This window comes from Neofelis nebulosa, chromosome 17, assembly GCF_028018385.1.
Source record: "Neofelis nebulosa isolate mNeoNeb1 chromosome 17, mNeoNeb1.pri, whole genome shotgun sequence".
Classification (NCBI taxonomy): domain Eukaryota; kingdom Metazoa; phylum Chordata; class Mammalia; order Carnivora; family Felidae; genus Neofelis; species Neofelis nebulosa.
Window position 1 is genome coordinate 19,140,403 of NC_080798.1, and position 19,491 is coordinate 19,159,893.

At 38.4% G+C, this 19,491-nt stretch overlaps 1 protein-coding gene across 4 annotated transcripts in view; it reads right to left on the bottom strand.

Moving 5' to 3' along the window:
- Positions 1-19,023, bottom strand: part of UBA2 (ubiquitin like modifier activating enzyme 2) — a 41,302-nt gene extending 22,279 nt beyond the window's left edge. For 3 of the 4 annotated variants that reach the window (XM_058708609.1, XM_058708610.1, XM_058708608.1), the window contains exons 1-8: positions 18,827-19,022; positions 15,896-15,979; positions 14,699-14,769; positions 12,988-13,052; positions 11,719-11,819; positions 9,663-9,784; positions 3,838-3,905; positions 3,119-3,240 (exon numbers count right to left, since the gene is read on the bottom strand). In XM_058708609.1, the coding sequence (XP_058564592.1) occupies positions 3,119-3,240; positions 3,838-3,905; positions 9,663-9,784; positions 11,719-11,819; positions 12,988-13,052; positions 14,699-14,769; positions 15,896-15,979; positions 18,827-18,964 (771 nt within the window). In that variant the 5' untranslated portion in view covers positions 18,965-19,022. Of the gene's footprint in view, positions 1-3,118; positions 3,241-3,837; positions 3,906-9,662; positions 9,785-11,718; positions 11,820-12,987; positions 13,053-14,698; positions 14,770-15,895; positions 15,980-18,826 lie in introns of all 4 variants that reach the window. The other variant, XM_058708611.1, reaches the window with a different exon arrangement.
- Between the last annotated feature and the right edge of the window lie 468 nt (positions 19,024-19,491).

The window sequence follows — 19,491 nt, forward strand, 5'->3', positions numbered from 1 at the left end:
AATCAAGGAGCTAAATAAACCTGCACCAGCTCCACAAGAATTGAATAAAATCATTGAGCCTAGAGATACCAGTTAGTAATACCTCCAAGTTCATGGGTATACAGCAATAAAGCATAAACATTTTAAAAGTACTCAAAACCAGCTCTTAACCACCTATATGTAACATCTTGGAAACGTGGTCTGCTCCCACCCTCAAAGTTAAAAAATAAAACAATTACTATTTCAACCCGCTCCAGAAGCTCAAAAACAAAACAATCCTGTTTTGGGATAGTGCCTGTTTGGCACTATCCTGTAGAATTTCAGATGATTTTAGTATTTTTACTTTTTCCTCAGTTGCATTTCCTATTGTCAGTTGATTTAGTCAATACACTTATTGTGTCAGCTATTAATTTAAAATTGGCTTAATAAAAATATTCAGAACTAGTTCTATCAAAATATGTTCAACTCTATCAATATTTATTAAACATCCTTAAACCTTTAGAAAAGCAGCCAAATATACAAATAGAATACAATTTAGAGCAAAAATCACATAGCTTTGAGTACTAGCAGGAACTTTGTTCTAGAAGAATCAATAAAGAGTTCAAGGAGATGGTAACATCTGAAATGGGTGCACACATAAGGAAATGAGACGCACATTATTATTTGGGTAACAAATGTGGTTAGAGACATTTTGTAGAGGACCTTAAGCACTTGGCTGGAAAGCCTCCCAGGCAATGGTGAATTAGTGTGGTTTTCCAGGAACAAGCTCTATCCATGCCCTTTATCCAATTATTAAAGACTGGGAAGCCCTCAGAGTTCTGTACTAAACCATCTTCATGCTCTTTTCTCTTTCTATAGGCCTATGAATCCCAGTCTAAACCTCTCTGCTTGCCTTTACAATCACCTGTCCTTTCTCTAATATTCCACAGGAATCTCAAAATTGATTCTATCACCTTCCCCTTTCCTCTAACCTCTACACAACACACCTGCTTCCCACCTTACCTATCTCAGAGAATGGCACCCTGTTCAGTAGGAACCCAGTTATCATTCCTGATTCTTCACTGTTCCTCACCTTAAACATCCTAAGTCCTATTCAATCTACTTTTCCTCCACGCTACACTGGGAATACAGATGGGCTGTACTTCAGATCTAGCATTGCACAATCCCAGAAGGCACCTTCCCATATAAGACTACAATAGGAATTATCAGGACCTAGAGGGCACAGCATACCCACTGTATTCTCATAGTAATCCTATAGACTACCTTTTAATGGATTCCCATTGCCTTGGTATAACATCCTTGTCATGACCTAGGAAGTCCTGCCTGATCTAGCCTCAGCTTATGTTTCCAGCCCTCTTCCCACTTTCCCCTTTAATGGGCACTGTTTCAGTTTTTCAACCTGAGGCTTTATTTGTATACCTTATCCCCCCCCCCCCATTCTTTAAAGTTTTGGGTTGAAATATCACTTCCTCTGGAAAGCCTCTTTTGAACCTGCATACTAGGTCTAACAACATTAAATAATATGTACATTAAGTCTACTTAGTATCAAAGGGTTCCAATCCATCTGAACTTACTATCACAACATTCTGAATATATTACTTGCTATATGTTTAACTTTCCCTTTGAACTATGAATTACCTAGAAAGAGTTGGCGCCCTATTTTCTCTCTTGTTCACCACTATATCTTCTGTCAGAGTGGTGACTGGCACACAGCAGATGCTTAGTTACCTACTAAACAGACTGGAGATATACTTCAGATTATGTTGGCATTCAACTGTTGCTCAAACTGGAAGGGAAATAGGTATACAGACACCAGTTTGGAAAATATTGTCACCATCTATAATAAAGTACATTTTAAGCACAATCAAAATCAAAATCCATTCTCCAAAGAAAAGGCTGTAATGAAGAAATAAATGAAATAGGTTTAAGAGTCAACCAGGAGCACCTAGGTGGCTCAGTCAGTTAAGTGTCCGACTCTTGGTTTCAGCTCAGATCATCTCACAGAAAATGAGAAACACATTTGGTGGAATGAACAGCAGGATGGAAGAAGCAGAGGAACAAATCAGTGACCTAAAAGACAGGTCACTGTCTTTTAGAAAAAAGAATTATACAAAATGAAAATAGACTTAGGGTACTGGGTGACTCCATGAAACATAATTAACATTCTATCCTACGAGTCCCAGAAGAAGAGGAGAGAAAAAGGGAGCAAAAAATGTATCTGAAGAAACAATAGTTCCCTAATCTAGGGAAGGAAACATATTCAGATCCAGGGAGGACACAGAACTCCCACCAAAATCAACAAAAGCAGATCCACACCAAAACATACTGTAATTAAATCAGCAAAATACAGTGATAAAGAAAAATTGTAAGACTAAGGCACAAGGAGAAGGAAAAGTAGAAGAATTAACCTTTACTCCAAGAGATACCTCTCAAACAGCAGAGGGGAAGAGAATTTGCATGAAGTGGGACATTCTCTTAACAGGTACATTTTGTCCAATGGTTTAAACCTGTTAATATATCCTTAAGGTCATCTGCTCAGTGTGGATGTTAAGCATATATCAGGCACTTTTAAGAAAAGCTGAGAAATCTTCAAGTATCTATTATGATAAACTTGCTGGGGAGTGAAGACAAAAGAAGTGAAAAGACTTTTAAAAACACAGACATGAAGACCTACCTGGGCTACAATTAGATAGAGCCAATTAAAAGTCTTCTAGATTTCTCCAGAAATATTCAGCAGGCAAATAATATATAATAATGAAGAGGGATTCAGCCAAGAACGAGAGGATTAGGAATTCAAGAGCAATTCAGTACATGTCAATCAAATTCCCAAGGGATTTGAGCAGGAAAAGGATATAAGACAAGAAACAGCAGGAATCAAAGGTCAGTTATAAGGAAAACTAGAAAGTTCAGTGAAAGTGAGGGAAGGAAAGATGACCAAGAGTGTGTAAGTGAGCCACCAATTTTAATTCCTATGGAGATACCGATTTAACATGAGAGCTAAAAATGTAAAACCTGATTATCCTGATGACACCACTCAACTTATTAAGACGACATTAGGCATAAAAAGCATATTTCAATTTCATGTACTATTTTAAAACAGAATACGTCTATCCATAATTATAAAGAAAGCAAATCGAACCTTGGTAAAAAGTTTAACTGGATCATATCCTGTTGATTTAGCCCATTCCTTAGTGGAAATACGTTTAATGTCACCATCTTCATTAGATGCTCTGGCTCTCGCTTCAGCTTCCATTGGTTCCCCTACAAAACAAACACTATTTCATTTTCAGCTGTAAATGTAAAACTAAGCTCTCATCTACCTTTGGGGAAAAAAGCCATTCACGGAAGTCACCTGCACATGACACAATCTAAGTTCAAAGAGAAAGGACAACAATATGCTCATCAGCATCTTTTCCTACCTCAGTTTTTGAGGGCCACATATAGAAGAGTTCAAAGTATGGACTTGTAATCAGATTGAAAACAACTCTCAGCTCTATTTACTACCTTCATGAAATTTCTCTGCACCTTGTCTTCACTAGTAAAACAGGACTACTCACTCTTTAAAACAGTCTTTCAAAGATGAAATGATATGGGGTGCCTAAGTGACTCAGTTAAGCATCTGGCTCTCGATTTCAGTTCAGGTCATGATCTCTCAGTTGGTGGGTTCCATCCCTGTGTCGGGCTCTGCGTTGACAGGAGGGGTGCCTGTGTGGGATTCTCTCTTCCTTTGTCTCTTAAACACATACTATCTAACACATAACAGCAATTATTTTTTTTCTCCTCTTATGCTATCAACATTAAGCTAGTAAAAGAAAGGTAGTGCTCACTAAATAAGAGAACATATCCCAATCTACTTACAGGAAGCTTCAGGGTCAGCTCTGTCAGGGGATACTTCTTGATCAGCATCTTCTTCCCCAAACAACTGGCTACAAAAAGAGCAGGAAATATTTATGTACAATAAAATATTATGAACAAATCTTTACTTTTCTTACTTCCCCCAAAACAACTAATTTAGAATATTCCAAATCTTTATACTCCATATACTTAAAAGCATTAAAGCAACCTGTTTAGATAGCTTGCATCTATCTTGCAAGATAGCTTGCATTTCAACCATAACACAAGGAAGGCTAAATTTTAGTAGACCTAGATGCATTCCTATCATCTTGGCACTGCAAATTCCTAGTTAAAATCATTGAGCAAGAGACAGATGAGCAGGGGCACCTATGTGGCTGGGTGGCTAACTGTCCAACCCCTGATTTTGGCTCAGGTCATGATCTCACAGTTCATGTGTTCAAGCCCTGCATCAGGCTCTGCGCTGACAGTGTGGAGCCTGCTTGGGATTCTGTCTCCCCCTCTCTCTCTCTCTCTGCCCCTCCCCCACTCGTGCTCTCTCTTTCCCTCTCAAAATTAAATAAATCAACAGAGAGATACAGGTGAGCAGCTTTTACATTCCAATTTGGATAACATTCTAAGGCCAGAATAATATTTGTGAAGTACACGTGCAGTTAGCTATGCAAAAAACACTGTTACACACCTGCCACATGCTGGGTGATCTAGGAATCAGCAGGAATAAGCAAGGAGACATTTTTTTCATGGTAGTATATATCTTTACTACTAACAGGCCTTAAGAAACAATAATACATTAGCAGAAATTCTTTTTTGTTAATTCAGTTACCCTATAAACTATTTAATAACATTTACAGGAATATAATGTTCCAACCTTTCCTCAAGTTCTTGGCTTATAAGAAAGGTATCTTTTTAAAGGAATCCTTTAAATAATTAAAAAAAAAAAAAAAGCAGTCATCTCAAAGTTCCTGATACACTTTACAAGAAAATGTCCACTTGTTCTCAAAGTCACTGTACCAATTTCCACCCCCACAATGGCATGTAAGAGTTCCTATCAATTTGCTTCTCTAAATGTAATGTTTTGCCAAACTACTTAGTGTAAAATGGTATCTTATTGTGATTTTATTCTTAATTTTCCAAGTTAGTCATAAAGGTGAACATATCTTCATTTGCTTATTTCCTATTTGGGTTTCCCTCGAAAAGTTCCCGTTCATATTATCTTGTCAGGTTGTCTTTTTCTTACTCATTACAGGAATATATTATGCATCATAATTTTTAGTTGATTTTATGTTGCAAATATTTTCTCATATGTAATGTCTTTTCATAAGACATTTGATGAATTTGAATGAATCAATATTTTCTTTTGTGGTTGGCACTTTATGTGTCTTAAGAAATCGTTCATGAACTCTAAGGATAAAGATTTCCCCCTATATTAGAAAGATTTAGTTTTTCCTTTCACATCTAAATACCTTATCCATCTGGACTTAATTTTCATATATTATTTGAAGTAGAGAATGTATTTTCCACATTGATAATGAATTGTCCTTTCACTTAATCCCTTCTTTCATCTGGGATCTCCTATGCAACCTTGGTCATGAATTCTGCATTGTCCCAATGGTCTATTTTTCTATCTCTGCACCAGCAACACACTGTAACTTCCTTTTAGCTTTTATTAAACCTTGACATCTATTAGAACAAGTCACCTCAACTTACTTCAGGAATGTTTGTTTAGGCCTTACTCTTGACATAAATTTTACAATCAGCTGAATGAATTCTAATAAAAACTCTGATGAGATTTTAACTGGAATTGCATTTGAATCTATAGATCAACTTGGAGATCAAGGACACATTCTCTCCTTTTATTTTATACTTCCTTTTATGTGCCAGTACTCACTAATCTTCCACACTGGGTCTTACAAATCTTAAGATTTATTCTCAGGTATTTCATGTTTTCTGATGCTTCACATTTAATTATCTTTAATATTTAATTATATGCTTTTATAGTGAGTTATCTACTTTTGTATTTTCCAATGGCACGATACTGCATACAGACATGCCATCTTTTAGTTGGCCATGTTGCTAAACTGTCATTATTTCTAATAATTTGTCTATAGATTCTCTGGAACTTTTCACTATACAGTATGTAAACTATACAGTATGTAAACAACAGTTTTGTTTCTTCTTTTCCCAATTCTTAATCCTCTATTTTCTTTTTGTTTTATTATGCTGGCTAGGAACTTCATTACAACACCAAATAAAAGCAGCAGTAATGGCATCCTCATGCCATCTCAGATTACAAAGGAGATGCTTTATAACTTTCATCATTAAAAATAATGCTTGTATAGGGCGCCTGGGTGGCTCAGTCGGGTAAGCATCCGACTTCAGCTCAGGTCATGGTTCATGGGATTGAGCCCTGTACTGGGCTCTGTGCTGACAGCTCAGAGCCTGAAGCCTGCTTCGGATTGTTTCTCTCTCTCTCTCTCTCTCTCAAAACTAAATAAACATTTAAAAAGTTAAAAAAAAAAAATGCTTGTATTAAGCATATGAATGGTAAATAATGGAGGTTTCTGACTGGTGGGGGTGGGAGTGTGCAGATAAGCAAGGGGAGGAAGCTAGAATGATCCATATAGTAATGGACTAGAGTTTAGGGACTAGACACCAGTATGAATTCATGTTTACCTTAATATAGGTAGATGGTTAGAAACAGAAATGTTTGTAAATTTGTGTGTATACATACAGATTAGTATAAAAAGATTTTTTTGCTCTGTTGGCTAAAAGGGCTTAAAAGAAACGACACGTAATAGCATGGCGAGCATTCAGATCTGACTTTCTAATGCCATTCTTCAATAAAAGGAAACCAGGGCTCCTTGGAGAAAGGCCTGCTACTATGGCAGGAAATAGACATGATGAGCCTGGGGCATCTTCTAGTACCAGAAAGCAAGGAATTGCTCCCCAAACCCCACCACACATTGATGGCATATGTCTAAGAGCACAGTCAACAGAAAGAGCTCCCAATGGCCAAAGACAGAACAATCTGAGCAACAAAATACCCTACTGGATTATAACCTAAAGTATAAAATATATTCAAAGAGTCCACATCGATGTAAATGATTGAATAAATCAATAAACGGGTGAGAAGAGACAAACCTTCCAGGCAGAAGAACTCTAAATAACTTACATAGATACTCTGCCCTCAAGGAAGCAGAAAACAGCTCCCATTCTTTAGGTGTGGGCTGCACAGAGTGACTTCCTTCCAAAGTGCATGGCACAATATAGAAAGTGGGGGTGAAAGGGGCGCCTGGGTGGTTCAGTCGTTTAAGTGTCCGACTTAGGCTCAGGTCATGGTCTCATGGCCCGTGAGTTCTAGCCCTGCGTCGGGCTCTGTGTTGACAGCTCAGAGCCTGGATCCTGCTTTGGATTCTGTGTCTCCCTCTCTCTCTGCCCCTCCCCTGCTCGCACCCTCGCTCTCCTTCAAAAATAAACATTAAAAAAGTGAGAAACTTTACAGTGGAGAAACCAGACAAACACTACCTTAGCTAAGTGATCAAGCCCAACATTAACAGTCATAAATCTTGTCAATAACACATTCTTCACATGATGTGATGAAAATGGCAATTTAACTACCTCTGTGATTTCCCTCTCAACAGCTCAAAATAATAGTATCGTCATGAAAAAAAAAAATTTCAATAGTGGGGTATCCTACAAAATACCTGACCAGTACTCCTCCAGACCAGTCCTCCAGACTCTTCCTAATTTCTTTGGAGGTCACAGACAACAAGGAAAGCCTGAGAAACTGTCACAGTCAAAGGAGGCCTAAAGAGACATGACAGACATCTAATGGTAATGTGGTATCCTGGAACAGAAAAGGGACACTGGGTAAAAACAAAGGGCTCTCTAAATAAACTATGGACTTCAGTTAATAAAGATACCAGTAGTGGTTCCTTAATTGTTACATATGTATCATAAGATGCTAACAGAGGAAACTGGGTGTGAGAACTCTGTTCTATCTTCTCAATTTTCCTGTAAATCTGAAACTGTTCTAAAAAGTCTGTTAAAAATAAAAAAAGTTTGCTGAATGAAGCTTACATTTTTTGTGAAATTTCATCATTATACCATTATATGCATACTCTTCTGAGTGCATATACATTATACCATAATCAAAAAATAAAGAAAATCAAACAAACTCTTTTAATTTTAACTAGGCTCCATGCCCCATGTGGGGCTTGAACTCACAACCTTGAGATTAAAAGTCACATTGCATGCTCCACCAACTGAGCCAGCAAGGCTCCCAGAAAACCAGTGTTTGCTGTAGGTTTGTAAAAGGCATCTTTTACCAGGTTGATAAAGTTTTCTTCATATTTTATTAAGAATTTTTGTCATGAGGGGCACCTGGCTGGCTCAGTTGGTGGAGTGTGCGACTCTTGATCTTGGGGTTGTAAAATTCCCACGTTGGGTATAGAGAATACTTAAAATAAAGGATTAAAAATAAAATCTTAAAAAAAAAAAAAAAACCCACAATTTTTGTCATGAAAGGGTATTTCCTGAATTTTGTCAAATGTTTTTTCTGCATCTATGAAGGCTACCCAGTTTCTCTTTATTTTCTTAATGAAGTGAATGATGTGTATTAAATTGTGGCTTGTATTCTTAGAATAAATACAACCTTGTCATGGTATACTTTTTGTTTTACACAATTCTAGATTTGTATGCAAGTATTTTGTATAGGATTTTTGCATCTATGTTTATGAATGAGAATGTCCTGAAATTTTCCTTTTATTCCATTATGGCCTTAACTGGTTTTGTTATCAAAGACATCAGAGTCCCATAATAAAAACTAAGAAGTACTGCATTTTTAAAAAATGTCTCTGGGACAGTTTACCTTATTAGAATGATATATTACTTGTAAATTCAGTGGAAATCACCTGCAAATTCATAAAGGTTTGTTGCATTACTAAGAATTAAAACGACGGATTAAACTCCCCTAAGACATAGTACAGTTCAAGCTTTCTATTTCTTTTTTAATTAATTTTTTGGGGTTTTTTTAAAGTTTTTTAAAATGAATTTATCCAGATCATTAAAATTTTCAGTATACTGGCATGGTATTTTTATTATCATCCTTTTGTTCTTTACTATCATTTAAATCTATGCTGGGATTACATTCTCCATTTAGTTATTCATCTTTCCTCTCCTTTTCATGATGAACTCGATAAAGTATTTTTTCCCTCTTATCTCAATTATATCCTTCCTGCTAATTTCTTTGGAGTTTATCCTGTCTTTCTAAGTTGGATCCTTAGCACGTTAACGTTCATCTTTCTTCAAGTGTGTAAGCCTAGAACTTTTCTTCCAGCTGCCATATTTGATGCATCCAACTTTCACATATATTACTTTCGTTACCAGTAAAAACTATTTTTAATTTCCATTAGTTTTTAACCAATGAATTAAAAACAGGCATGCAATGTTGACTGAATTTAATCTACCGAATATCTCCACCATATTTAAAAGAATATTCATCTAGGGGTGCCTGGGTGGAACAGTTAAGCGTCTGACTCTTGTGCGTCTGACCTTCGGCTCAGGTCACGACCTCACAGTTCATGAGTTTGAGCCCCCATATTGGACTCTATGCTACAGCACAGAGCCTGCTTAGGATTCTCTCCTTCCCTCTCTCACTGCTTCTCTCCAGCTCGCGCTCTCTCCCTCTCAAAATAAATAAATAAACTCTTTAAAATAAATAAGTAAATAAAAGAATATTCATCATAATCTCTCCAAGAGATTTAAATAAAAACAGCCCCATTTCCTATCATCAGTACTGAAAATATACCCAGAAATATATATACTCTTACTTGAACAAATACTTTGCCCAAACGATGCAATGAATAGGTTCTGAAGGTGTGTTACGAATTGTACAGCCAGGAAAAGTTCTCTGGGTAGGTTTGGGATGACACTCATAACACTCAGTTACACCCTGCAAAATCAGGATATGAGAAGAACATTTATCCCATGATGGTGGTTTTCCAACACTATCGAGTAATATCATCATAAACATTCATTCATCTACATTCCAACTGTATTTTGTACTGTCAAGGAAATTTTAAAATATTAGTGACTCCAAAATTCTTACTTTACAGATGAGGAACTATAACAAATATGAACTGAATCAATCACAGTCACAGCTAAGTCTAAGCCAGGATTTCTCTGACTCCTGGACCATTGAACACCACTTACAACAAGCCAAAGGAAATTACTGTACCTGAATAGCAAACACAAGAAGTTTACCTTAATCACATTAAACAAAAGAAAAATTACTAGATAGACAAACAACAGCTTTCTAACCAATTATCTGCCAAAGGTGTGTACCTCCATTATTTAAGTATTACCCATTATATTCGTGTTACTTGTAATTTCCTAAAAACTAAGCAAATTAAAAGTATTAATTTCAAGAACTACCTAGATACACAGAAAATTCGTGGCTATTACCAAACCAATACTCTTCATTTTGTTGATTTAGGCTTACATCTTTTTTTTTTTTTTTCCATTTTATTTTTTAAATTTTAGTTAGTTAACATACAGTGCAATACTGGTTTCAGGAAGAATTCAGTTAAGCTTACATTTTAACTTGCACCATAAGGAATCCTTGGAAGAAGTCTATGGTTCATAAGACAATTTTTCAAAACCATCAGATGAATATTCCTCAGTTAAGCAATCCTCAACCTCAGTCTTAATACATACTAATATCTTAAGATCATGTTAATAAGCAATGTCTTTACAATAATGGTTAAAGAACCAAAACTTGAGGGGAGCCTGGGTGGATCAATCTAACTTCAGCTCAGGTCATGACCTCACAGTTCCTGACTTGGAGCCCCACATCAGGCTTTCTGCTGTCAACACAGAGCCCACTCAGATCCTCTCTCTGTCCCTTCCCCACTGGCTCATGCATGCACTTTCTGTCTCTCAACAAGAAACCTAAAAAAGAACCCCAACTGGCAAATAGTGTTTTAACATAAATGGCAGCAGACACCATTTCTGGTGTCCTTTGAATAAGCTTTCTTGGGGGCAGCCATTCCTTAAATCACAGTAGAAAACAAGAGAACTACTGCTTTGACCTATGAATAGATCCTGAAGGAATCCACTGACTTAACTAAAATTTAACACACACTGACATTTACAAGAGTCTTTGTAGAATGATACTAAATAAGCTTCCAAGAGTAGTATTTATCAGCTGAAACAAATGAAGCAGAGCCACAATTTTCAACATGGGTAAACTGCCAAATAATGGACAAAAATAGCACATTTTAAGTCAAGTGTAATTCCTTTTGGTTTCAAAACCTGCAAAATGATTCTTCAAATGTATCTATGTTTAATTTCCTTGAAAGAACTAGAAAACAAAAACAAACAAAAAACAACAACAAACCACAATGCTGCATTTTATAAACTGGGTTTGAGTGCACAGGTATTCATTTACTCTATTATTCTCTAGTTTTATCTAAACATTTGAAATATTTCACAAAGACACCAAAATTTTTCAAAGTACTCTTCAGATCTATGAATCTAGACTTTAGATAAAAAATAACTTTGCAGAAGGCAGTTTCATCATATATCAACTACAGCATGACATGTAGCCTCAGCTACAAAGAATTTTAAAAGGCAATTTTATTATGTTTACCAGTCTAATAATTTTAATATACAAGCTACAGAAACAAAGTAGCACAGAGTTTAAAAAAAAAAAAAACATCTCTGCTTATAATACTCTTTATTACTTGATACAGTATCTAGTTTTATCAGAGTACAAAAATCCCTACATCTTGGGTACTAACCAGCCCATATCATCTAAACCCAAAGTTTACTTCTTCCCTCCATAAGATCACAAATATTTGGGAAGTAAAAAAAAATTTATTTTACCTTTTTGATGGTAGTTACTTGCCCAAGATAACCAGCAGTTCCACTCTCAATAAGAGGAACATCAGCTGCCAGGCACATCCTATTAACATGGTTGCGAGCAGCTGGAAGAAAAACACTAGTTAGCAGGAGGTGATGGGGGGGGAAATCAGTTACCTTTAATTAGGATGACATTTACCCAAACTAATTTTTTTTATTTTTATATGCAATTTTCTTATAGCTATGACCAGGGTAATACAACTGTTACATAAGAGACATTCGCTAGCAAAATTCCAAATACGAGGAATTTATATGACAAATTTACTCCAAGAAAAAGCACCCTTACTATACTTTTTAAATTCCAAAGTGTCACCTTTCTATTCTATAGCTGTGCCTCCTCTATTAATCTTGGCTAAAATATTGTCTCAATGAGTTCTGAGTCCTTAACTTACTATTATTCTAATAAAATTATCAGATAACACATGGCAATGAATGAAGAATGTGGAATATCAACTTGGAACTATAAAGGCAGTTTAAGGCAAGGGGAGTAAAGAGGAGTCTAGTAAGTCATCCTGACCCTTTCTCTGCTTTGTGTTTTTTCTTTGGTATTTCTGGCTCAAAATTGTTACAAACCACTCCACAGGTGTTGTTTTACATGTGGAACAATGACTGGCTATACAATACTTGATTATAAGAAACATCACCCCCTACTGTGAAAAGCTTAAATGGTTCAAAATGTGTACATCTAAATAGAATCCAGGCTGATATTTTATGGTACCAGCCATATCGAAAATAATTCAAGATCCATGGCATCTATGCTAACTTTGACAACCTGCTGCCACATTCTCAAAACCATGGTTTTAGGGCCCTGACTGTACTTTAGAATCACGCAGGAAATTGAAAAATTATGATATTCAGAGTCTGATTTAACTGGTCTTGGTGGGATGTAGGCATTGATATTTCGTCTCCATATATATGAAGGAAGTCACACTGTGCTTCAGTGATGGAATACTCTGAAACAAGCACACACCCACATACCAAATGTACTCACCCTCTTTAGCGTTTTAACAACTTCTATCTTCACACCTTTTGGTAGAATAGCAGAGTATATGATAGCTAAATTCCTGCCTGTTCTAGTTAAAATTACAACCAACTGGTAAACTTTAAACCTAACCTTACTTCTCTCTGGATTCGAACTACTGAGGAAATATTTAAAATACTAAAAAGTATAAACAGCCTTGTTATAGGGGAAGGAAAATACTTAGAAATTAAATGTATTAAAAATAATCTCACCTCTGTTATCCAAAGCATTCATAACCAATATAAACTGTCGAAAAAATTCCACATTATAGTCAGGGCTACAAAACAAAATAAAACAAATGTCACCAAAACAACTGGCCTTACACATGATCTTCACGTATAATACAGGGTCCTAAAAAGCGTATTAAAGTAATGGTGCAAAAATAACTGATATCAGGGAGGGGTCTCTATTATACATTTGATTTTTTCCAAATACCATAAGCAGATTTTAACGACATTACTTCCCACCAATCCCTGTGAGTGACTAGACACCCTTTCTGGCCAGCTACCCAGGGCTCAAGAGCAGGATCTCAAACTGGCAGAAAGATGGCATGGCTTCACAGGTCCCATAGGCCCTCTCTGGGCAGCCTGGGAACATACAAAGAACACATTCCCAGGATATGCCTGGCCTCTGGCTTCACCTCACATGGTCAGGATCAGGCAGGGGTCAGGCCTCTAGGGTTCCCACTTTTAGCAGCACTGGGAAAGCAATACGGGTAAGAGAGTTATAGGGCTATGCAAAGGTTTGCAGAGCAAACAACCAGAGAATAAAAAAGGTGGAGATACATATTTCCGGAGAAAGTGTAAGACTTTCTCTAATTCCAGGCCTCAAATGAGAAGTTATTTTTTTTTTTTTTAATTTTTTTTTTTTAACGTTTATTTATTTTTGGGACAGAGAGAGACAGAGCATGAACGGGGGAGGGGCAGAGAGAGAGGGAGACACAGAATCGGAAGCAGGCTCCAGGCTCTGAGCCATCAGCCCAGAGCCCGATGCGGGGCTCGAACTCACGAACCGCGAGATCGTGACCTGAGCCGAAGTCGGACGCTCAACCGACTGAGCCACCCAGGCGCCCCAGAAGTTATTATTTTTAATACCATTTACTTGTAAGCTAGACAACAGCTATACATAAAGGATAATTTAGATCCAGGATTCCTATGCCCCAACACTTCCATAGTTATATATTCACGGAGAGCAGAGAATATTTATGTACTGTGAAAACTATGACCCCTTCACAATTCCTAGTGTTATATTATAGAAGTCACAGTCAAAATAAATATTTTGGGAAGCAACCTTTGAAATTGAAGAAGACCACAGATGAAATCAATCAGAATGAGAACAATATACTTAGAAAAGTCTGGACCATTATATAAGGATTTTTCATAGTTTACTATATCTTTATTTAAAACAAAAATAAAGGCCCTTTATAAGTTTCTCATTAAAAAGTAACTCATTTAAAAAACTCTCATGAAAAAGTAACTCATTTAAAGTATTAAAATATCTTACCTCTTATCTAACTCCCTGAAATCATATAAACTTAAAAAACACAACTTATTATGTGAGTACAAGCTACCACATTTTTTCTAGAAAAATTTTTTTACAAAATTATTATTTAAATTTCAGTTAGTTAACATTCAGTGTTATACTAGCTATTTAGTGACTCAACACTTACATACAATACCAGGCGCTCATCATAAGTGCCCTCCTTAATAATACCCTTCATCTATTTAACCCACCCCCACTCCACCCCCTGCACCTTCCCTCTGATAACCATCAGTTTGTTCTTTATAGTTAAGATTAAAAAAAAAAAAAAAATTCTTAAAGAGCAGAATGACCTCAAGCTCATGTAGCTAATAAAAATACCATATACTTTGAAAGTTTAACTCACAACAAACTCAATTCTGCAACATAATAATTAGAACATACTTCATGATGCTGTCATGGTAGGCTATGATATTAGCTTTCGGGTAAAACTGCAGTACACTTTCTTTAGCAACCTGGAAAAACAAACAACACTCAATTACTAACTTGATTGCTACAACATTTCTCTCTGCACTTCAAATTTATTTATGGCAAACAATACTGTTATTTCACCTACTTACATAATATCTTATATTAAATATAAACATATAAATTTAATCTTATATTATAAACTAAAGGAATATAAAAATGTGACAAAATTTCATTAACATTAAGCTATACACATTTTAATAAAAATAACAGGAGAGCCGGCCCTTTCCCATATATACATCTACATGAATGGTAAACCTCAGCAAAAATATAAAATGCAGTAACTAGGTGTTAACCCATTCATTCATTCAACAAGTATTTAGTATCTTCTATTTACCAGGATCTGTATGAAGCATTTGGTAAGCCAAAGGGACACTAATCAATGTAGATAAACAAAATTACAAACAATGATAAATGATACACAGAAAAAGTAGAAGTTGTGGGGTGCCTGGCTGGCTCTGTTGCAAGGAATAACATGCAACTCTTGATCTCGGGTTGTGAGTGCAAGCCCCACGTTAGATGTAGCAATTACTTAAATATATTCAAAGAATCTTAAAAAAAAAAAAAAAAGAGTAGAAGTTGTGAGAGGAAGGTCTTAGTCTAAGAGGTTTATTCAGAGCATATCACGAGAGAAGGAAGCCAAAATCTGAAAACTGAAAAGGAGATAAGAGTGGGAGTTTGCCAAAAGCGTTGGGAGAAAAAGCAAAGTAAAAAGATGTTTTAAGACCTTGAGTCAAGATGGAACATTCAAGGAACTAAAGAAAGATCAAGGTGGCTAGAACCTCAGGGAGGCTGTCTTTTTCTAAAAGGGACAAGAGCATGGGCTGTAGGTTCTCTAGCCCTCAAATACAGGAGCAGCCAATCTGCAGGAACACAGAACAAAGCTCATCCTAAGCAAACAATCAGAAATTTAAATATGAAGGGGACACCGTTAACACGACTGAGGACAGCATAGCCTTAGAGGATCAAAACGGGAGGATGTACTCTTAAGTGCCGTCCCCTATATCCTCCCTCCCACTGAAGAGTCCCAGTTAATCTGATAGCATAAAGAGAAGATCCATCAAAGTGCACAAATATAAATGAACAGAAATGGTATAAGAAAAGTAAAGTTACCTGGGCCTTTGATCTTCCAACATGTTTCTTTTGAAACAAAAACTGCCTGTTGAGGTTGCTGACGTCGATAGTATCCAGATCAATCTACAAGTGCATAAACTCCAGATAAATCACAAATTTTCTGGTATGTGTGAGCAATATCACTATCCTCAGCACCCATAACCCAAAACTTTTGCTATTTGCTACATTAGCAGAGGAAATGCTTTCCCCAGTAATACCAAAATTGTTAAACTGACAAAAATACTTTAACACATATGAAAAAAAAAATCAAGATTTAATTTCAGAGATAACTTTCTCAAAAATATTTTAGAAAGGATGCATTTTTTTAACCATCTTGGCAAATGTTTGGAAATTCCTTAGATGGCATAAAATCATAATGGGTTTATTAAAATAAATATAATTCAGGGGCGCCTAGGTGGCGCAGTCGGTTAAGCGTCCGACTTCAGCCAGGTCACGATCTCGCGGTCCGGGAGTTCGAGCCCCGCGTCAGGCTCTGGGCTGATGGCTCGGAGCCTGGAGCCTGTTTCCGATTCTGTGTCTCCCTCTCTCTCTGCCCCTCCCCCGTTCATGCTCTGTCTCTCTCTGTCCCAAAAATAAATTTAAAAACTTTGAAAAAGAAAATAAATAAATATAATTCATTTCTTTAATTACTCTTTCAAATCAAATAAATCAGATTTAACTGTGACCCGTTTTTCTTAAATGACACTTAGCAGATTTACTGAGTTTTTGTTGCTTTAGTTCAAAAGTCTTCCCCCACACACAACTCCATTTACAATTCTCACCTAAGGGCTATGAAAGGAAACATCCACACAAGGTTGAAAAAAGTGTCACATTTTAACTTTTATCTAATGCTGCTTAAAAATAAACACAAGAGGGGCGCCTGGGTGGCTCAGTCGGTTGGGTGTCTGACTTTGGCTCAGGTCATGATCTCACAGTTCCTGAGTTCAGTTCCACATCGAGCCCCACATCGAGCCCCACATCAAACCCCACATCAAGCTGGCTGTTGTCAGCAGGGAGCAGGCTCTGGATCCTCTGACCCCTTCTCCCTTGGTCCCTCCCGCTCTTGTTGTCTCTCAAAAGCAATAAATAAATAAATAAATAAATAAATAAATAAGTAAGTAAATAAAGGAAGAAAATAAGAATGACTAAAGACTTTCTATAAATTTATATTAAGAGTCATCAAACATTCTAATTGTGAAACATCTTAACAGCTTTGGTTATAATTTCTGAAAATCATCATATATAACCATCTAAACATTTTCTATTTGTACTTTCTAAATCTATTATAAAAATTAAATCAAATAGGGGCGCCTGGGTGGCTGAGTTAAGCGGCGCCCACTGCCCACTTCGCCTCACTCAGGTCATGATCTCATGGTTTGTAAGTTCAAGCCCCAAGTCCAGCTCTGCGCTGACTACTCAAGAGCCTGGAGCCCGCTTTGGATTCCGTCTCTCCCTCTCTCTCTGCTCCTCTCCTGCTCACACTCTCTCTCTCCCTCTCAAAAATAATAAACATTAAATTTTGTGATTAAATTAAATAGAAAAGGATCAGCATTTATTGTTCAGGTGCCCAATTCACTGTCTTGTCTATTACAAGACAGTTCCTTTAATTTTTTTAATGTTTATTTATTTTTGGGATAAAGAGAGCGCGCGCCCCTGCGGGGGGGGGGGGGGGGGGGGAGGGGGAGGAGCAGACAGAGGAGAGAGAATAGGAAGCAGGCTCCAGGCTCTCAGGGCTCAGCACAGAGACACCCACCCGGGGCTCAAACCCACGGAGTTGGGAAATCATGACCTGAGCCCAAGTCACATGCCCAACAGAGTGAGCCACCCAGGCGCCCCACAAAACGGTTCTTTTAAACATGCAGCAATAGGTACCAGCTGAAGCACCATCATATTTGGATTTCTGGTACAGAACTGGATGGGAAGAATAACTTTGTAACAGCCAAAGGAAAGATGTGTAAATTCTTCCCCCGCCCCTCATTTCATAGTTCAGTCTGCCATATTTACTTTTTTTCCATTCCGTGTTTCCACTACACTTTAAGACACTTTAAGCTGACATCCAAGCTCCACGTAACATCGCCAATCTCTAAAAAGTTTACATTAATAAAAATAATTTAAAATTACAGCCAAAAATAAAAATAAAATTACAGCCACTGTACATCAATGCAAAAGTTAAAATCCTAGTATCTTCAGTGATACAAGCTAACGTATCTATGAAGATAACAATGACAGTCACACAGACTGCACCCAGAACAGAGGGGTGAGAGCCCCAAAGGAGTCCTGCCACTTGCTTCCTGATTCAAGGTAATTTACTAAAACCCTTCTAGATCTCACTTTTCGTCTCATCTGTTTAAAATAAAAAAGTGGGGGGGGGGGATGAAAACTGCGTCTGCAACCTTACGGCGGTAGCGCAGATTAGATGCGTTAATGCGCTCAGAACATCGCCGGTCTCGGGACAAGCGCTCAGTATGCATTGGCTCCTATTACTGCCACCCTCTGCTCTGGACCAGTATTTGAGTTAAGGGAGACCTCCCAACTGAACAGTCACAACCTCCACGAGAGACTTAAACAATCACCTCCTGCCTCCCCTTAAAGCTGAGGAACTGCCCTGAAGCGAAAAGACACGAGACCTCCTCCACAGCCTAGAGCCGCCACAAATTCGCGCTGCCAAGGAGGCAGGGGCGGCCGCACCGCGAGACGCCAGGAAGACCCCGGCCCGCGGCCTCTGTGGCGTCCCGAGCCGGCCAGGCATGCAGCGAGGCCCGCTCTGGCCCCGCCGAGCAGCGCCCTCTCTGCAGGCAGCCACGACCCCGGGGTTTCCAGGCCTGCTGCCGCCCCGCCCCCTCCAACTCTGGTCCCGACCTCCGGAGCCCGAGCCCCCCGGCCCCGGCAACACGGCCCGCCATTCAGCCCGCGCGCACTCCTGGCCCTCACCAGGTCGATATGGGAGAAGCCAGTGAGCACGAGGTTCTTGAGAAGCTCGCAGCCGATGCCGCCCGCTCCCACCACCAGCACCCGGCCCCCGGCCACGGCCTCGGCCAGCTCCCGGGGCAGTCCCCGCGACAGTGCCATGGCGGGACGACCACGAGCCGCGGCGGAGGCGGAGGCGCGAGAAATGAGCCGCGGCCGGAAGCAGGTGGGGGAAGGGCGACCCAGCTTCCGTTCATGCGCAGTGCGGCCGTCATTTGGCGCCGACCGGGCGACGCCCGGGACCTGTGGAGCGCACCGCCTAGGTCAAGGCTCCGCTTTGCGCCAGGAGGTCTCTCTCTCTCTCTCTCTCTCTCTCTCTCTCTCTCTCTCTCTCTCGCACCTGCAGTGATGCTCTAGCCGGGTCGTGTTTTCACAGACGCGCGCGGAACCGCTATCCGGCTTAAGAAACCTACGGGCCACCTTTTGGCCTGGGGTTTGAATTCCCAGCCAAGGCTTACTTACAGGTTAAAAAATAGATGCCCCTGTATGTAAGGAGCTCTTACAAATTAACAAGAAAGCAAGTGTCCTTTAAACAGCAAATACAGGTCAAGAATGTGAACAGGCACTCACAAAGAAGATGAACAGTATGATCAATAAACGTATTAAAATTTAATCAAAGAAACGCAAAG